Consider the following 20,727-nt stretch of genomic DNA (forward strand, 5'->3'; position numbering starts at 1 on the left):
GCGGGTGAATGCACAGTTGATGCAAAAATGAATATTAAATGCATTTCTTCTAGACCTGTCTATCGACTACAGACGAAATCCCATCCTTTCACTAGCGAATTTCTCCGTGTGCTAAACACAACTTTACTTTGCCGATGATAAACCAGTGAGTTTTTGTATATACTTGTCAAAATATTTGCCTAAAGTGTGTTTTTGCAAAATAAAAGACCCTGAAGTAGATCGAAACGTTGGCATAGGTTAAAAAAGTATCAACGCTTTAGCGTCGACTGTACAACCAAAACATTTCCCTCTCGTGTACATTTAGCGCCACAGTCCACTTTCTTACATCATGGTATAATTTCAGATCGTCTGCATACAGTAGCTTTTTTAGATTTCAGCCGCAAGCATGTATCGTTAACAAAGAGAGTGAATACTAATGGGCTAAGATGGCTACCTTCAGGTACGCCTGAAGGATGATGAACGAATGCTTTGCAACATCACGAATGCTCCTTTAATTGATTAAGATAAGATTTTTTGGATAAGCCGTGAGATTATCCATTCCGGAAGACCCAAGCGGTTGATCTTAGCTATCGCCAGGTTGTGAAGGACTCTGTCGAACGCGTTTGAGAAATCCACACAAACCGCATTTATTCCGTTTCACTTTTCTATATTTCAAAATAGTTTCGCTAGTGAAGGTCATAAGTTTTGACGTCGGATACTGTTTTCTGACGAAGCCAAAGCGAAGCCAAATTTTGCCCAAGCATGTAAAGCACAGCAGGACAAGGGTTCACAACATTATGATTGCGTCCAGTTTTATGGATGAGAATAATCGGCGCCACGTTTCAGATGTGGTAGAATGTACAATCTGTTAACGAACGGTTGGAGATTGTGGTGAGAGGGAGTTATAATGACGCCGCGACTCCCTTAATTAAAGAGAAAGAAACGTTAGGTCAGATTCTACACCACTATATAACAAGTTCCGGAGTAAACTGACATAGGACCAACACGCTTGATATTATTCTGAAACTGGTTCATATACTCACGATAGCTTTGTTGCTAGTGATAACTGTGCAGACTTAGCATCCTTCAATTGTTGTTTATTTACGGGTTGTTGATACAGACCTGTTTATCCCCAAATTATGAACCAGACCACTGCGAACATTTGATGGAGAATCATGCTTACAAGCTTTAAGTACTAGCAAGAATTCTGGTTGAGGCTCGTACTTACTGTGGATTCTCTCAAAAGAAGATTTATTGATACAGTAACTGCCGATCATGTTATTTAATTTTAAGACCCGATTGTATGAGCCCCCAATTATGTCTGCCTCCGATTTTGTCAGTTTTTTGACTCGATTTTGTCGGTTTCAATTGGAAATAAGTTTGATGGGCTCTAGATGACTAACCAAGTAATATTCGAATAAACCCCTTCTTGGACATATTTTCCTTATCTGTAAGATGAAAGATATGCAAAATTACATTCTTTTTATTTTATTTTTATCGTCTGACCTTGTTGGTATTAATAAAATATTAAGTATTAAGATGGGGAAAGTCAGTTTGAGTGAAGCAAATTCTTCTCAAATTGGCATAAAAACCCATATCTTTTCGGTTCAATTATCAGTACAATACAATACCATACACAAATTCTAGAAATAAATGACTAAAAATGAAAATTACAAAATAAATTTTGCACTGGAAACCCCCCTTAAAGAAATTTTAAACTAAATAATCAGAATGGGTTATGAGGCTATGTCTATGAACTGTAAAAGCATATCTTAACCGTTCCGGTTTATAAAGCAAAAGAAAAAAAATTTCTCAGCCTAAAATACCACAAGAGGATGTTAAAAAGCGAGTCATCACTGTATTAAAATCTTCTGGCATGGAATATAAAAGCAAGTCTGTTATGTTTATGTACGTGACATTATTTTGAAGGTTGGTTAAATTTTTCTTTAACTTTAGTTTTACCGCATAATCATAAACTCGAACAATGTTGACATTTGCCATCAAGCATGACGGCAGATATACATTTTTTTTAAAATAACTTTTCATTCGCGATATTCCATTTTTCCTATTTGTCGTTTCAGTTTTCGCCAAGCATCGAGTTCACACGAGAAAACTCTGGCACTAGAAGCATATCCATTTTATATAGATAAATAATAAAAAAACAACCATCATAATGATATATTTGACCCTGTCCTACTTAAATGAAACATGAGCTCCAAGTTGTGTATTGTGCTTTTTTCCTTCTCTTCTCGTCATATTTTTCCCTTGTAAAACGTGTCAGCAGCAGCAGCGAGGAAAACCGGCGAAACTGTTCGACGGACAGACGCTGGAGATAGATCTGATCTCGCGCTCAAAACCTATCGATAACTATGGTTGCACCCGGTCGAACTGTGAAGCGGCGTGACTTTGATAATTGTTTGTCAACATTCGGCGAATCCCTATTATTTTGATCCCGATTCGAATTCTAGATATAGTTTTATTTCAGAAGAAAATGTGTGCACCTTTTAAACGCATTAATCTAATCATCTGTCTTATTTTGAAGCCTTTTAGGCAGGGTACCCCACTATTTCACAACTTAAGTCTACTGCCGATAGATTGCGCATGAACTCTATAAAATCTAATCTAAAAATGTGGAATTACTTGTTTGACACAAAGCAGTTCCGTTGAGCGTTGAAAAGGGATAACAGACGCTGCTCGAACTACTAAGTTCCTATAAATATCATGACATATGGAAAAGAGAGAAATGTGATGTACTGAAGCGCATTCATCAATCTAAAACGTAAACTTTTTTTTTTCTATGAAAATGATACCCGAATACTAGTTACCTGTTTTGCGCCGATTATTGTGAAACTACTATAGAAGAGTTAAAATTTATGAGAATGACCGGAAAACCAGTTGTTAGAATTCACAGCTATGTTTGGCATGCAACGGTTCATCCTGACTTCTTCCTCAAAACGTTTGTTAACAGAAGGATCTTACGCCCTAATCACTAGTCAGTTGTTCCAGCTTAACTTGCACTTTGACCAATTCGCATTCAACTACGCGCCATTTCACAGTATTAAGCACAGTCAAATGTCGCGCCATCACCACCCGAGATCAAGCATTACTGCGCTGGGGCTGCGAGATACACGTTCGCTAGCGACATACAGCGAGATCTTTCATTTACTTTTTGCAATCGGTACTATTCTGCTGAGTATTTTTTACATAACTGCCAACCCATCACGTCGACACTTTTCATAACTTTTGTTTGTTTGTTTCCTCTCTGTCTCTTTGCAGTTGGTATTCGAGAGCCTTGCATGAACGAAGGTGAAGAGGTCAAAATCGACATGGCGTGCTTCAAATGCATTTGTAAGGTAAGTTCCAGCCTTATAGTGAACACTATAAATCACTTTCTATGTTTCCATTAGCGAGATTTTCAGCTGGTGACTGACTTACTAGAAATTATTTGAAATATGATTGACATAATTTATATTAAAAATTCACAAAGTCGGGTTAATATTACCTGGTGAGCAATTCCGATCAGAATATAATAGCAACAGAAGAAAAAACTTGCATTGATCATTCACTCCAAATGGTATTGACTCCAGACTATAGACACGTAACGAAACAAAGTAATTATAATTAACCAACCAGCAAACAATCTAGCCAAATCAAAGCTCCTAATTTTGTTCATCTTAGTATACCGATCTTAATGTAAAGTACTACAACCGAAGCTCTGCCGCTTTCAACCAACTAGCTACAAATGGTGTGGTAAAATAGACTAAACATACTACTACTTAGTCCAATACTAGATCGACGGTTTGGAGCACATTTTGTCTAGTCGATAATTATTTTTTTCGCATAAGACACATCCATATTCGATTCGTTTCTAACAAGGCATCTACAATTGGATTTGGCTTGCCCCCTCTGTAGGACCGATACATACCAAACATGCTAATAAAGTCAAATCGTAGACAACTTGTTAGTAACGAATCGAATATTGTTATAGTTTACGTAACCTCGTGAAGATGGGTTTGGTGCATTGCACAGTGTTTTCATGATATTTCCTTGCTGACTATCTTATATCAATACAATCCAATGTCAATTGCCAATCGACCTAATCAACAGTGTTCACAAGGTTAAAGGATATGCTAGATAGATTTGTTGATAATTTCTTACTTGAGGGTTACACCACTGTAGAACACCTTCCATTCAACTGCGAACACTCACATTATTAAACTGGAACGAATCCAGTATCGTTGTTTACGAATCACCTTAGGTCGCATGCAGTCGACCCGTGTGATCATTGAAGTACTAGCTGGAGTTCTTCTTTTAAAAGACCGGTTCTGGGATCTTTCCTCTCGTTTACTTATTCGATGTGAGGTTATGAATCCTCTAGTAATTGAAACTTGTCGAGCTTCAATCCCAAACCAGATTCATGACAGTGTATTTCAATCACATGTCAAGAGAAATAACGCCTGCTAGATATGTTCCTGCATACGCCAAAATACTAGATACTTCCGAATCCAGTTCCTCTCAAGATTGTAGAACTCGCCTCTGTCCATATAAAGGTTTATGCACTAGATGGTGAAATATATGAAAGACCCATAGCTTTCAATGAATTTTATAGCGCTTCTCGTCAGAGAACACTTGCTAGTTGGCAGACATCTTGGTACAATGGAGATCTTGAACGATGGCTACACTCAATTACCACTAAAGTATCCACGAAGGCATGGTTCAAAGGGTTGGATGTAAGTCGGGATCACGACATTGAGTATATTGTTTGGTCGGCCACTGAATACTCGAGCAAATGAAAAGCCCATAATGCCCCATGATGATGGTTCAAATACACCCCCACTGCATGGTGTTTTGATAGTGTTTGAAATGGGTTCAACCCATGAAAACACCATCACCGTGGTCCGGAAGATCCCGTTTAAAGCCATCTTCTGGTGTATTTATTGGTTTTCAAGACCATTTCATGATGTTTTGATGGTTGTAAAATTTGGCGCGGACCACATTCATGGTAGTTTTATGGGGTTGTATGGTATTTGAACCCATGAGAATTTGCTCGAGTATCGTGAAGCTAGATCCCAATTAGTAGATTCCTTACAAATCCAAGACCAAACCACCAAATAATCGTGTTGCTACATGGAAATTATCCATCATTATCTAAAAACGGTGTCTGTAAAAATTTAATTAGATTCATCTCCTCATACTCTCATTCTAGGTTAATTATTCATCAATTAAAATGTCTTAAAATAATCAACACCGTTTTAGGTTCATAAAATAGCAGAAAAATGTAAATAAATACACTCAAAAATACTAGATCGTTATGAAATATAAGAATCAAAAAATAAAGTAAACATTAAAATGATGATAATTATTATAGTGTTCGTTTTAGACAAATTACTATTATGATAATAGTTAAAATTACTCTTAAGAATTTTTGTAACATGCTATGTAAAAAGAAAGCTTTTGCTTCCAACGGCAGGTTCCACTTGACAACTGCCCAATATTTCCAATTGGGTAGAGCACTTGCATGTTGGTTCTTCGACCCAACCTGCTGGTTTTCAACACACCAGTCCAACGTGTTTTACGTAATGCCAGGATGCCTAATCCGATCGAAAACGCATCAAATAATCGTGCTACTTCAGGAGAGACAGCAGAATTTTATCCAGATACTGCTTCGTATAAATTTTCCGGTTAATGATACTACTTTTCCAGCCCCATGAATATCTGGCCCGCCAAACCAGTTACTTTTAGTGACTATGCTAGTTTCATATGCTTGGACCTATCTGTCACTTTTCCCTTCCGATTACCGTATAAAATTCCTTTCCAAAAAGCTGTCTAAAATATTAATCTTAAAAAGTCGTTATGATGTTTGAATTATGTAATTCTGTATCGTCGCTTAAATGTTCAATGAACTATGCCTAACGTATATTTTATGCTCGTTATGTAATTGTGGAAATGAGACGACGCTGTAAATGTTCTCTGATCCAAGAAATGGGAATGTAGAATAAAACAAATATTTTGAGACGCAGGTTTTTTGATAATTCAAAAATATTTTTTGTTTTAAAATAATTTATATCATCTTTGTATTAAAATCTTTTTTTTTATTTTTATTATATAGGTTTCAATCTTAGGGTCATTCGCCTCTTTTCGGGCTAGAGAAATTTCTTTTGGAAAAATCTCTAACCCTATGTGCGGGGTTGGGAATCGAAGCCCAGGCTAGCTGCGTACAAGGCAATGGATTTACCTACCACGCTATGCCCGCCCCCTGTATTTAAAACATGTTAATTAAAATCTATTTTCATATCTATAGTAAAGACAAGTAATAATGACGAAAATCGTGTGAAGAGTTTTAAAAATTTGTGGCTCATTAAACAATTTTAGAATGAGTGACACTTTACTCGTCAGATTTGGCGATGCCCCAGTTTAAAGTTTCTTTTGAGGGTGTACTCAAAAAATGAAAATCATCAACGTAGGCCTCTAGATTCATGCAAATAAATATGAACAAAGCTTCGATAAAAAAATTAGCAAGTTAATTCGACATGAGGTTTGACATCGACATAATATTTTTAGTGTTTGGGTGCTCATAGCTTAATCAGATGATTCGATTCATTAAAATATTCTATTTTTATTTATTAGTTAAAAACTTACACTTCGAAAGTTATTTGCAAAATAACCCTGTTGTATAGCATGGTTAAAATTGACAGTTAGACAGTTAAATAATTGTTCTTGGAGGATGCGAAAAGAAAGGTGGAAACAGTTTTCTGTACTTTATTTAGGTTGTCGATATTTTTCAGTAGAAAATAAAGGGCAAATATGAAAACGAAAACATGTTATGTCAAATATTTTTTCGGCTATTTCATTAGTGGATATTTAAGCTCCAAAGCTGCGAGTGACATAATTTAAAGCTGTTTTCACAGCTGTCAATTCCAAATACCTATCCATTGGTCAACATTTGGAATGGGTCGCTCTTGTGGTTGGAACTGTCAAATTTCAATCAAAAGTGAAAAAAGTTCGCCAAATGGTCCGCAACCTAAAAGTATATATGACGTTTTTTCTAGACGTAGAAACTGATTCTGTTTACAACCCAAATTGCTATCAGTTCATATATTTAAGTTCGTGATTTTTTTAAAAGAGTCATTTTATTTGGAAAAGCAAAAGGCAATTTGTTAGTCATACTATCGAAGAAAATAAAAACAAGTTGTATGAAAAAAATATTGCAAATTATCGGCATTATGGCCGCGTCCCCGCACAGTGGCACCAGAGACTAATCTTATTACTCTTTATTATTGTTTAATGTTACTATAGTCACGCGAAGACGATTGCCTATATCAAAGGCATACTATGATAACGTAAGGGAATGAGTGCTGAGTACCGATCTTTCTTTGACATTTCGGGGGACCGTGCTAGTACTACTTGAACCATGGGAAATCCTTGAGTCCTCCGTCTCAATTAGTCTCTGGTGGCACGACGAGTGACAAAACTTCAAAAATGAATGTCTTGTAATTCTTTTCAAAATATTTATTTTATTTTTTTCCCAGTTTGAATAAAAGTATCTCCAAATGTTACCACAATCGGATGAAAACCGAGGGTTTCTGTTCAATTCCATTCATTAAATTTGTTAGTACCTTAGAGCTTCAAATGGCGATATCTCAAGAAGTACACGGCCGATTGGAATTATTTTGAGTTCTTTGAAAAGATGAATGAATATGCTAAACTATAGATGTGAGCTTTTTGCACAAAAATGATCCACGTCTGTCCTACACCAAGAAAAATTAATTGAGAAATCCAATGTCAGTTCAGTAATTTATCTTTATACGTCTTCCAATTTTTGAGATGGTCTCCCATGGGTCACTTATTATCAATATGACTCAAAAATTAGTGTAGTTCCAACATATAAAAGCCTCATCTTACGCATTTTTGCGCCGAAGGTGTTATGTCTATGTTTTTTAAAATACCCGTATGGAGACGCCCTGTAGTTCATAAATCTTCTTACAAATTGATTGCCTACAGAACATCATACTACTGAAAAATTAGTAATTTTTACCTGTTGGTCAACCATTTCTGTCATCCGATATGATTGACTTCTGTAATTAACGTGTATATTAACCCTTTAACGTCCAACGCCTTCAAATGGGTTTATATAAAAGTAGTCGAAAAAAGAATTATGGAATTTCAAAACTGATATCAGAAATGGATTCAGCGACCCAAAATTAGTTAAAAACCCGATTTATAGCCACATAAACCAATTTTTATAATTTTGTCACAACTTTATATGAACAGGCCACTGCTGTGACCAGCGATGCCACATGTTTTTTTGAAATGTCTGTAGAAGAATAACTAAAATGTCTGTAAAAGTCTGTAGATGATTGTGTAAATTCTAGTTACGCTAAAATTTTACTTTAAAAATAGATTGAAAGTAGAATTCTATTCTGGAGGAATCACTCGTATTCGAAAATAGTTATTCTAGTGCAATTTTACTAAACACTATTACCCTTTTAAAAGTCTGTAGATCTCTGGCTACGTCTGTAGGAGACATCAAAAGTCTGTAAAATACAGACATGTCTGTAAATCTGGCATCGCTGGCTGTGACTGAAGCGCATTTTTTCACAGCGGCTTACGGTGAACACTCTCCCAGACGAACCGCTCAACTTAAATCGATAAAGAAAGTAAGCTATTATAATAAAAATGTATTCTGGTGTACTTGAACGGTTTCGGCATTAAAAAAATAATTCTGCGATAAAAGAACTGTGTTGATAACAAAATTTATGTTTTAGGTGTTCAAAATTTAAAATAAAATGTTACAAAAAATCAAATAAATTCTGATAAAAAAGGAACCATTCAAGTACACGAGAATGTAAATACGAACAATTTAAAACAAAATTTATGAAAATCGGTTGAGTAGTTTTTGAGATGTCACGTTCACCGCAACGGTCCTTTTCAAGAAACTCCATTCTCAGATAATTGCGTTCAATGTTTTGTGTTAACTACATACGAGGATGGAACCAACGCGCGTCGAACGGCTGTAGTTCTAGCACAGAGACAGAGACATATAAGCTAGAACAAACTTTCCCGAAAAGCCTATGTAAACATTTAAATAAAAATACGTTGAAAATCACCATCGCATACAGGTTCGCATGCGTGAGTCACCATTGTATCCAAGTTCGCACACAAGTCCCGTATAGCGATTACTGGCCGATCGAAGCGCCAGCGAGTGGCAAGTTGCTACTTGCTGTTGTCATTTCAAAGCGACAGTTTTATTTCTTACATAAGTCAGTTCTTAGTGGTTCTAGTGCTCCGATCTGGATGAAATTTCGCACAGATATTTTCGTCAGTATGTACTTTCAGAATAGGCAATATTTTTTGAACCTTAACCACTTAAGCGATTTTCAGGCATTTTGTTTAAAAAATATCATGCTTTGAAGTGAAAAGGACAAATAGATATTTTTCAACCAGTCGTCAGATGAATTTCAATAAATGAACAGCTTAGGAAGAAAATAACGTCACATGTTTCTATGGGATATGAGGTGGAGCCGTCAATCGTAAATTACACTCGAATATAACATTAAATAAATAAGGACTTTTTTCAGATTCTTCTTTACATTTGAAAAATAAACCGGTACATTTCTCTTATTCAATGGTGGTCGACATTTCACAAATCAGATAAACGTGTCTCTACCGGCGAGTTTCCTTAGTCAAGGATTCTGTTAGTTTAATTTTTATAAAATTAATTTCTATTTTTCAGCTTCAATTTAATAACGGTTTTTAATAATCAGTGCAAGAAATTTTTTAGGAAATTGTGGTAGAATGAAGGAAAAGAACGGCACAAACATCTTATTTTTAAAATAGAAGGTGAGACACATCGTTCCGAAATGTGTTCCTTTTCACTCGAATACTGGAACAAATCTGTCGTCTGACTTTATCTTCGAATCAATGTAAAGCACCCGGAAAAAAAACTTTCACTGATTTTATACTGTTCCTAGCTCTATTTCCATCACACGATTGAAGTCATGTGCCGGTCACACGCTTGCATCAATGACACGCAAAAAGAAATTTGCTCATTTAAGCGTCGCCCACCTTGATCAATTTTTACTGTCGGAAGTTTTCTTGCTTCGTGACAAGTGCTTTTATTTACACTTCGTGCGTAGTGTCTGTTTCTCCCTCCCAGGTCAAAACTATTCGGGACCTCGCAGATTTTATTGACTCGAAAATTAATTTCAATGAGCGTATCTCCATTATAACAGCTATAGCACATGTTAGCTTGGGTTTATTCGTCGGAACACAAGTGATTTCGAAGATATATACGAATTTAAAACCCTGTACTGCTCTTTAGTGCGAAGTGAATTGGAATACGTAGTCCAGATCTAGGCACAATGCTATCGAGAACATATTGACAAGATTGATAGTGCACAGAAGTCTTTTCTAAAATATTAAAATAAAACAGATTTGTTTTACAATCATATTATCTTTACAATGTAAAAAACCCTCAGTTTTTTTCTGTTTTTTTTTGTGGTTCATGGACGTCTACTACCTACATGGAATAAAAAAAAACTTTTTGATCGTACTTCTGACAAGAATGACTAACGCAATAGTCCCCGGTGTACAATTATTCAAATAAATCAACAGATTTGATAAACTGCACGGTTTTTTTACACCAAAAATATACAAAAAACATCTCTCTTCAAATAACCAGCCTTTCATGATGTGCATGTAAAACCAAATTTCAAGTAAATCTTCAGGTTAGTTTCTAAGAAATACAGTGAATTTCCATGAACTTCTTTATGTACGTCGCACAAAATTTAGGAAAGTTTTAGAACATCAAAGATATCCTACGAAGTTCAAGAAAGTCCAAAGAAAAGCAAAGAAGTATTGCACAATTCAAAATATTTATACGAATTTCAAGGAACTGTTACACAATTAAGGGACCCTTTTCACTTTCGAGATTTTTTTACTATTTTAGGGGACACTCTATGAGCTACCAAAAAATTTACAATTTTTTTGCCATTGTCAACCTTTCTGGATGGTTGCAGCTATTTTTTTCATAAAATAACTGCCATAATAAGGCAGTTTATCTCTAATATGTGGATTGATGTAGATATAAACATTATTTTTGTAAATTTATTTTGAGAATCGAAAGCACGTTAATAGTGATAGTACAAATGCTAAACGACTGGTAGGTGTACATACTATCGAGGTATGACTGTACTTCTAAACGGAGATATCTTTTGTAATTCAGATATTAATATATAGAACCTAACCTCCAATTTTATTTCTATATGTAACTGGCTATTCAATTTCATTCACAAACCATTCAGCATCATTCGAATACTCGACCTATTTCCCTCTCCTCTCACCATTTCATTCTTCCAAACACTGCTCAACCTGTTGTTAGATAGTGTCATCTTTTATGCATTTTTAAGTGACCGTAATTTATTATCCCTGGCGCTGCTTCCCTTGGGAAGGTTGTCGTAAGCCTTGTTATCCCATGTAGTCAAGTGGCTTCTTCCAGTTTGACTTTTGTCCTTCGGGGTATTTTCGCTAGGGTTTTTCCTTTTCGTTCGGTGGTAGATTACAAACAATTCGTTCCGCTTCGCCGCTCAATTGCTGGAGATTCTGAATGAAAGCGAACTAGACAAAAAAGTAACTCATCTGCATCAGCGCCTGGCTATTTGGAACAATGTATAGAAGGAGAGAAAAAGGACACATCATCAAAAGGAAGAAATTAAAAAGTTTAAAGGCAACAAACAAAGACACAAAGGAAAGGAGTCGACATTTGGCGCCAGCGGCTAATAGTTTAGGAAAACTTTCGGTCGGAGTCCTTGCCAGGCCGAACAAAGTTTCATTGATATAGTTGTCTGCGTACCGGGAATCACTACCTGTGGAGGGTCTACGTGAGAATTGCCCCTGCTGGGAAGTGCGATATCGCTTGTTGATTTTCTACCGTTTTACCGGCCGGATGGTGTTCGGGGGTTTTCCCCTCTGTTTGCTATTTCACTCTTGCGTGAAAGGTTGGTGTAAGGCCGGAGGAGTTTATTTTTCAACCTCCTAACATCCTAGCAGTGAAGACAAACAGCGTGGATGAACGTTTGTGGCATTAATTTATTATAAGGAATGTGACTAGCACTAGTAAAGTGAACATTTTTGTGTTTTGATCTCATGATTCATTTTGTTTAGGATCTTGTACATAGCGAGCTGTTTACACAAATGCTATGTCGATGGAAATTTAAAGACATAAAGACAGTCAAAAAGTCGCCCTATCCAGAGGAAGCTGGGCCATGCCACGACACTGGTTTGGCATTTGCAGGCCTTTTACTCTCCACACCTAAATCCCATTTACATACACACGGCTCCGGAGCAGCGCGAAACGGCTTAGCGCTGTTATACAATGTACAAGGTCGATAAAGGCCGTTCGCGTAGTACTACTTGTTATTTTATTTTTATTATTTTCCTTCACTATCTGACCGTCTCGTGGAAAGGCATGGCAACTTGCTTTCTCTTTTCCGCCCTGTTCTCGCCTGCGATTTCTCGAACCGATCCCAGCTCCCGCCAACTGTGCGCGATCATGTCGCCCCAGGAGGAACAGGGTTACGGTTCTTATGGGAATGAGTTGGAAATTGTGAGATATGAAGAGTTCTGCTTACATTTGATTGCTCGTAAAGATTTGTTCAAAACAAATTAAATTTAAAAAATGTTGTTCAAAACAAATTAAATTTAAAAGTATCATATACTTACCAAGATTATTCACTAATCAGCATTCATGGATTTCAGTACATAATAAATTGTATTGTTTTTCTTGGTTTGAAATTGTTATTTTCGCTTTCAGTGTTTTTCAAATCATTGAAGGTGTTTTTGACAATATGTCTTTTGAAGCCATTCTGGAAGTAGCACGGGATCATGTAGTGATCACGAACAGATAGACGCAATGCTGAGCAACCGACATATATAGCAGGATGATTTTTTGGTGAAGTGCCAGTTGGTGCGCAGAGTGTTGCATCCGGAAAATCGAGATTGTAAATACAACTCCCATGATTTTAACCACATTGGTTGTATTCACGCGTTGTCGTCCAACATTAATTGTAAACGAAGCGCAGCGAGTGAATATTACTCTCATCACGTCGATTAGCTCCGATGATACAGTCTGTATATGGTACTAGCAAATCTTAACCGCATACTCCTTCAAAAACTATATGAGGGGGTTGGGAAAGACATCCAGGTGAGCTGTATACAAGTTAATCAATTTACAGTTTACACCGCGAGTTGATTTTGGATTACAAACATTTTTTGTTTTCTCTAGAATTGAATAGCAAGGTAACATATTTTTATCTACAACTTAAGCGATACACATATAGACAAGGGGCATATCATTTTGGAATGTATGAATTTTGTATTAATTTTGATAAAAAAAATGCAGTTTATTCCCACTTTTGGACTCGCTCAGAGAAAAGTTTAACGCCTAACGCTGGCCCATGGATTTCATGTATTACACACAACGCAAAATACATTCAAAGGTTCCTTTTCGATGGAAAGAAAACGCATTTAATTTCGTTAATTTTTAAAAATGTAATAAAGCATTCCAAGTGATGTATCCCTAGTATACCCCTTCACAACACAGAGAGACTATTATTTGAACTTCCGCCCTTTTAACATGTTGGCCTAGAATTGTTGATTCAGCTTTTCAAATTGTGTTGCCATTTAAAAATGGTGGATTCTACGCTACCTCATGGAACATTGCATGATGACGTCATCCCTAGGAGTAATGGCAGTTCAGTGAGCTTGTTTACAAGGTGTTAGAACATAAAAGCGATGCGAATCTGGTCGCCACCTATCAGAACATTGTGACAGGTGGAGAGAAACAAATCGTCGAATACACTAATACAGTTACAGAAAAAAGCCGTAGAAAAGTCTATAGAGTACTTGACACTCTATAGACTTTTCTACGGCTCATGTACGTGCACGTCACATAATACAAATACCACATCACTACCTGGTGGAAAATAAAATCAAAGACGGGAAAAGCAAATGGGATTGTTTTCAACCAACAAACTGCATTAGTGTTCGTGAGACCGGCGGACAAGAACACAATTGAATAGTTTCTCCTTCGATCGAAGGTATCACCCTAGGGCAATGTAGTATATACAGGAGGGGTTATGATGGCACTTTGGTATTCGTAAAATGTTTCTTATATGAGTGGTATGAGTGATACCAGAATAAATCGACTTGCTGACGTCGTTCGTTGTTTACATATTTTTGGTTTCCAATACTATCAAACCGTGCATTCTGCCACACCTATTTATATAACAATGACCCTAGGGCACGAGAAACCGGGTTGATAGTACTGGAATTCACTCGAATGTCTCCGGTGAGCACTAAATAGCTACGAACAACATGAGTGGAGCGTGACGTCACACGATATGCTGGCGGTGTATGTTGCAAAACGTTAAACCTTTACAGAGTATACACCCGTCAAAGCGATTTCACAACATCTGGTTGGTGTACCGGACAAACTGGAAGTCCCCACGAGAGTGAACCGCTAGTCTAGCTTAGACATGAGAGCAGAATGCGCATGAAAGTTTAGGCAAGTCGAATAATATTTTGTAAATTGTACATTTACTAACCTTAGACAATAATTTGCAATTATATTGTCCGAAGCATAAAAACCTGTTACACGTTCAATATTTTTGTCAATACACGTATTGACGATATTGTTACAATATTTCAATTTCATTTGAAATCCACATCGTCAATACAACTTTTTCCATTACACGTACAATACTTTTGTCAATACTCTCTAGTACTTGAACGTGTAAGGGTCGCCTTAGTCTTTCGCATCCTGTTTTCACTATAAATAAGAAAATGAGAGTTGCATTAAATATTGTGCGCAATTAATTTGAGATGCTGGCATTTCGGGTCGGCTCATAGAGTCGATTTATTCGTCATATCGCTTACCGGGACGTTAGAATAGGCTCTGGAGTGGAAATCGGATGTTTCATACGTGGTTATTAGTCGTCATAAAGAACTCGCTCTATGGTCTCTCAGCCGTGTACGTGATCACCTTGCAAAATAATCCCCGCTCCTTCACGGCAATACTTGCTTGGCGCTTAAGTGAAGGCTAAATTCGTCGTAGCACGTTGTGCTGAGCAAATTTTCAAGCTTTTTCCTTGTTTGTAAGAAGTATGTGGGTACCTTCCGCTGTAACCGGACTTTCTCCTCTTTAGCCAATCTGAAAAGAGGCTTTCACGTCTGGAAGGAACGTCAAAAACTTAGTTCGAAAGGCTTTGAAGTCGGAGATCATCACTGTAATCGGCGGATAAAATGAGTTGCTACAATCAATTGGATTTTCTGGTGGAGAAGTTACCCTTTTTTCGTTTATTTTAAATATTTGGCACACGGTCTCTCTGGGATGACCCAGACATGTTGGAAGAATTAAATATTTCTTTGGGCTGATTTATTCTTGAAAAATGTTTTAGTATTGAAAAAGACTGATTGAGTAGAAAAAGTAGGTAGTCTTGAGAAAGAGTCATTGTCGAAAAAATATAGCTAGCCCTGAGAAAGACTGTTCTGTTGAAAAACTCTAGATAAACCAGGAGTTTTCAAGATTTGTGACGGGATCGAACGGACGTTCAAGCCGGACAGGGATTTAGAAACTTCGCATGTAGTATGTAGCTGTCTAGCTCAAATAATAGATTTGACTAATTACTTTTTGTCTCCAACTTTATTATTGTTTATTTTCGAAGATTTGATGATGAAATAGAAGAATCGTAGAATTCCATTTTTCCACCTATTTTATAACATGTCATACAGCGCCTACTACATACATTTTTGACCATGAGTGTCTTTTCGACTGTGGTGCCCAGTGATGTACCAAATTGGGTTTTTATAATTTTGGGGAAAAAACCCAAGGTTTTTTCCCGGTTAAACCGGTTTTTTCGCGAGAAGATTGGGTTTTTTGCAATTTTTTGATATTTTAGTAATTGAACATTAATGTATTGTTATCCAAACATTTTTATTTTATTTATGAGTATTATTGTCATAAAGTTTTGCATGTATATGAATTCTGAATGGTTTTCTTCGATTGAATCATTGTTATAGCGGTGATCCAACATTTTTTTACAAATATTGTGGTTAAATAAGTGATAAAACTTTTCAACACGTTTTGGGCTGCGTTTCTTACTGTGAATGCACCTAAACGTACTACACATTTTTTCTACTGTTGCTGATGTAGTTGATGCCGAACGCATTTGGATTGCGATTTGTGAGATTTCTGATTACTGTTCATACGAATGTCAAGGTCACTCCTTTTTTGCATATTACTCACTTTTACTTTTCACCGAACTAAATAGGTATTTTCTAAATTTTGTGTGAATACCTACCTTATTTCGCTAAAAGTATAGCAACCCCTAAAATGAGTAACAAGCAGAATAAAAGTAGTTTTGGCATCACACGATTATTCTAATTTTCACTAGTCAGAGCAACAATGACTATTGTTCCAAGTATTATATAAAACAAGTTGGAATATGGAATGGACCAAAATAAAGTCGTAAAACCAGGTTTAAATATACTAGAACGTGAAAATTGGATTTGAACTTCAAGTTTCAAAATCGGACAGGAGCTTTTCGATTATGTCATATAGAATAAAAATCGTAAAAAAGTATATCCGGTTCTTACAAAGGACTTTTCTTTATACAACTTTTAATCTTGAATGTAACATTGTACGGAATTTCCTGTGAGCGAATTATACTGGAGGTTCATACTTGCCGACTTTTTTGGGTGAGAATATTCTAAGCGATTCTCATGCTCAAGGATCTCTGTCCGATTTTTACGCTTGATGTTTATATTCGATCTTTACATGCTAAGATATCTGGAGTGTGTTCTACAAAATATGTTTTATCCTTGCGACTTTTATTTTCGGTCTCTCAAATGTAAATGCAAGATTCTTGAACCGTCCGGAAATCGCGCTTATGGCCCACTGAACGAGCAGCCGCTGGTGTCCTAAGACGATTTCGCTAGATTTTCAGAGCAGCGTGCACTCAGTGCACTAGCGCGACTGCCCAAAGGTTAAAAAACATTAAATGAACATCATACATTCGATAAAACGAAAAAACCCATATTTCGTCCGGGTTAAAATGATTTGGGAAAAAACCCGGTTAAAACCCAAAAATAAAAATCCGGGAAGATGGAATTTTTCCCATCGGTACATCACTGGTGGTGCCCAAGTTCGGCACTGGGAAAATACATTATAGAGAGTCCGCGGTGTACGGGTCTGGTGGGATGAACTGGGGTTTGATATGCGAAAAGTAAATAACGCTCTAACAGTAAAGTGGCTTTGACCAATTGATAGAAGATCTAACTCATCCAATATAGGGATACTACAGTGGCATACGCCGAAAATGTCAAAATTGACAATTTTTCGTAACACAATTTTTACTATATTCTGATAAAAGATGGAGCTGGTCTATGTCAGTTTAAACTTATCTAGAAAAAAAATCAATGGAATCAAAATATAGTTTAATTTTATCCAAGATACTTTGCCAAAGACATTAAACCTCTATGATGCATACTCAGTGTAAAGGCACTTTCCAAAAAGCATTATGCGTTGTCTACACAGGTTATGGAATCTAAGTGAACATGCCAAAACGAGAACACGGCTTTATTGATGAAAACGCTAAAATTTTCGCTTTTAATTAATGTATGAATATGTGAATTGCCAAAATTCATTTTAGCAATATTTTAGTGTATCAAACATCATCTACATATATTTTGGAGTATAAGAGACTTCGGATCATACATTGCAAATATCAAAACAAATCACAGTTTCAAGTTATCTAGATTGAAGCCAGAGATGTCTAAATATGGCCTGTTTCCCCGAAATACTTCACCGAAGATTCTAGACGACTAGAATGCATGCCCAGAGTATTAGGTATTAGGGTTTCCGTTCGTCAAAAATAGCTTCCTGCCCCACTGTCCGATGTAGACTGTCTCAATAAATTTACACAGCAATTCTACACTCTCGTAACGACTAACGCACATTAAACAGAATTGGTAATCTGGACACAGGAAATATCACTGATGTGCTATTTTATGACATGATGTGCTATTTTATGACAAACTCCGTTAGCACATTTTTAGACAAAACAATTTTTAAATCTTGAAACTTATAAATGGTAGAAACAATTCAGCAAAGACATGATGCTTCTATCTATTTTGTATTATTATTTCGATTGTTACGAAGACCGGTTGACTATATTGAAAGTTTTTGCTTAAAATGTAAACGAAAGTTGCACTCTCACGTGTGTCTTGATTATAAAATATGTATGACGTATCATAATAGCGCATGGAATATTTTCTATACAAATAAAGCATCAACTTTTCAACATATCTTCGGTTTAGTTTCGTCTTAAAAAATCAGTGAGAAGGATTTTGAAGAAAATTGGTCAAGGAATGTAGAAAATAATAATTTTGGGTTTCAGTGTTGTCATCACTGGTTAACATCGATTCGTGTACCTTGAGTTGTGCTATTAAATTAAACCATCGCTTCAACCGTAGTAATTCACACAAAACGACCTAACCTCCTACCGTTGGCAATTACTTACTACGACACAAAATTAACTGACTAAAGTGAATCCACAATTGTTATTTTTTTCCGGTTCATTAGCTCAATAAAAATTTCAGTCTCCTTTGGAAAACGCCATAAAAGACAACTAACACTGCACTGGTTGAGAAAGCCGTAAATATCTCCTTTGGAAAACGCCATAAAAGCAGCCGAAACGTCGGACAATTAAAAAAAAATATCGTTTGTCTAACACTGTACTGGTTGAGAAAGCCGTAAATATCTGTTCATGCGTCGAACTGCTCTATACGTACGAATCACATTGGTCGAAAGCTTCGAACAGTATTTCATTGGATTGTCGAAACAGAAAAAATAAACTTCAAGGAGGATCGATTCCACATCTCGTCTTTCAGCTGGCTGGCTTTATTTTTATGATCTCTCATAAATTGCCTTAGGGGTTCGTTGTTCCCCACTACCCTTTGCATACCGGGGCTACCTAGCGATCAGTCACTTGAAGGTATGGAATTTCATACTATTGAAACATTTCACTCGAAAGCTCCGAGATCCAGCGTGATTTAGCCAGAAAAAAGTAGCCAAAACAAATGAAATCTAGGTCAAAAGCGCTCTAAAACGCAAACATTGAAATCAATTATCGTGGAATGCAACACGGTTTTCGAAAAAACTTCTGTTTACTGCTTTGGACCTTATACGAGGTGTTAATTGAGCCGACCCGGGTCAATATTCATGGAAATCTACAATCACTTTGGTTGTCGACCAAAAGCACACTGCAATTAATCGGATCTGTCTGCGGCAGGATGTTGTTACTTCTTCTGCTTCGTGCGAGGGGTTCCAAGGGTATAGATTTCATCGCCTGTGGCTAAGCTACGTAACTCGCGCAAAAAATAAACTAGCAGGTATTGGGGTGGGGTGGACTGATGCTGTAAGGGGGAATTATTAGATGGCGCCAACCAACACGTTTCCTCCCCGTTTGACCAACCTCGCTAACTGCGACGAATGCCTCGAAGGAACAGTAAGTGTTTGTTATCATCAAGACATGATGAATTGCATAAAGTGATCGTCGATGGAGAGGCCAAACCCTATGTGCATGTGACTAGTTCCGGTTTTCGTATGACTTTTTTTTCTGCTCTAGCTGTCGTCCCAGCGGCTATCATGATCATGATTAAATGTCATAAAAAAGACCTCGTACACGATGAAGATAGGCTGAAGATTTAGCTGACAGAGCTTGTAGAGGGTCCACCGATCAGGGGGAAGTAATTTGCTGGTGTTAATAATGAGCATTATTCATAATTGTTATTGTAGCGTTAGCCTTTCGCATCGCGAATGAAGGAACGATTAACCTCACTTCCCTAGTGCTATGGGGGAAAACGTGGTGCGAGCACGGAATAGCGAACGACAACGCGGATTGTTGCTGTGGAAAATACCATAAGTCCCTATTTGATACATTGACTTCTTAGACTTATTCGAACTATTTTATAAATTTTACAACGGCCCAAATTTAACTCTGAAATCAAAATATTTTTCAATCAGAAATTTTCGAAAGCATCACCATCAACAATCGTGTCAGGAAGATAGCCAGAATAAACTCACACTGTTCCATTGCGCAAGGAAAATTTACCACTTGTTGTTGTTTATGGCGGTTTTTACAAACAACCTGAGTGGCCATTTCCATTGAAGCAGCAAGAGCCCGCTACTGAACCAAAATAACTGTTTCCGAAAAAAAATGGGAAAAACACCCCTCAATTAAGATTTGCAAACGCAAACATGATGAGTTGTGGACTCTGATCCGCCATGGCTCATCAAAATCTTTTTTTTTCGTAGCTGCTGTAGCTAGGAATTGGGATCCATTAATCCTCCGAAGCCCACACGAATTGTGGAAAATGATAGGCAAGTTTCCTCGAATTTTCGTTACTGTCGGACCGTCCGTATCCGTCGGTCGTATGTGTTATTATGCCTCATTTCGTCGATGCGTGGACCATAATAAAAATAAATTCTAGAGTGCCGTCATCCAGGAAGCTGCTGTGCTGTGTTGCTTCTTCTCTGGGTGTTTGCTTCTACTGTCATTCTTCGCTTCGGTCTGATATACAATCATGTGATAATTTATAGAGTCTCTCTTCCACGCTTGTCCCGCTCCTTACCGTGGAAAGGGTGCGGTGTGCAATCAAGTGTCATCTCAATCAAGTCGAACTAGTTTT

General features: G+C 36.9%; 1 protein-coding gene across 2 annotated transcripts in view; it reads left to right on the forward strand.

Annotated features, from left to right (window-relative positions):
- LOC131693210 (BMP-binding endothelial regulator protein) overlaps positions 1-20,727 on the forward strand; it is a 277,957-nt gene that overhangs the window by 127,998 nt on the left and 129,232 nt on the right. For both annotated transcript variants that reach the window (XM_058980858.1, XM_058980859.1), the window contains one exon: positions 3,256-3,332. In XM_058980858.1, coding sequence (XP_058836841.1) covers positions 3,256-3,332 — 77 coding nt within the window. The remainder of the gene's footprint in view (positions 1-3,255; positions 3,333-20,727) is intronic.

The sequence above is a fragment of the Topomyia yanbarensis genome, chromosome 3 (genome assembly GCF_030247195.1).
Source record: "Topomyia yanbarensis strain Yona2022 chromosome 3, ASM3024719v1, whole genome shotgun sequence".
NCBI lineage: Eukaryota > Metazoa > Arthropoda > Insecta > Diptera > Culicidae > Topomyia > Topomyia yanbarensis.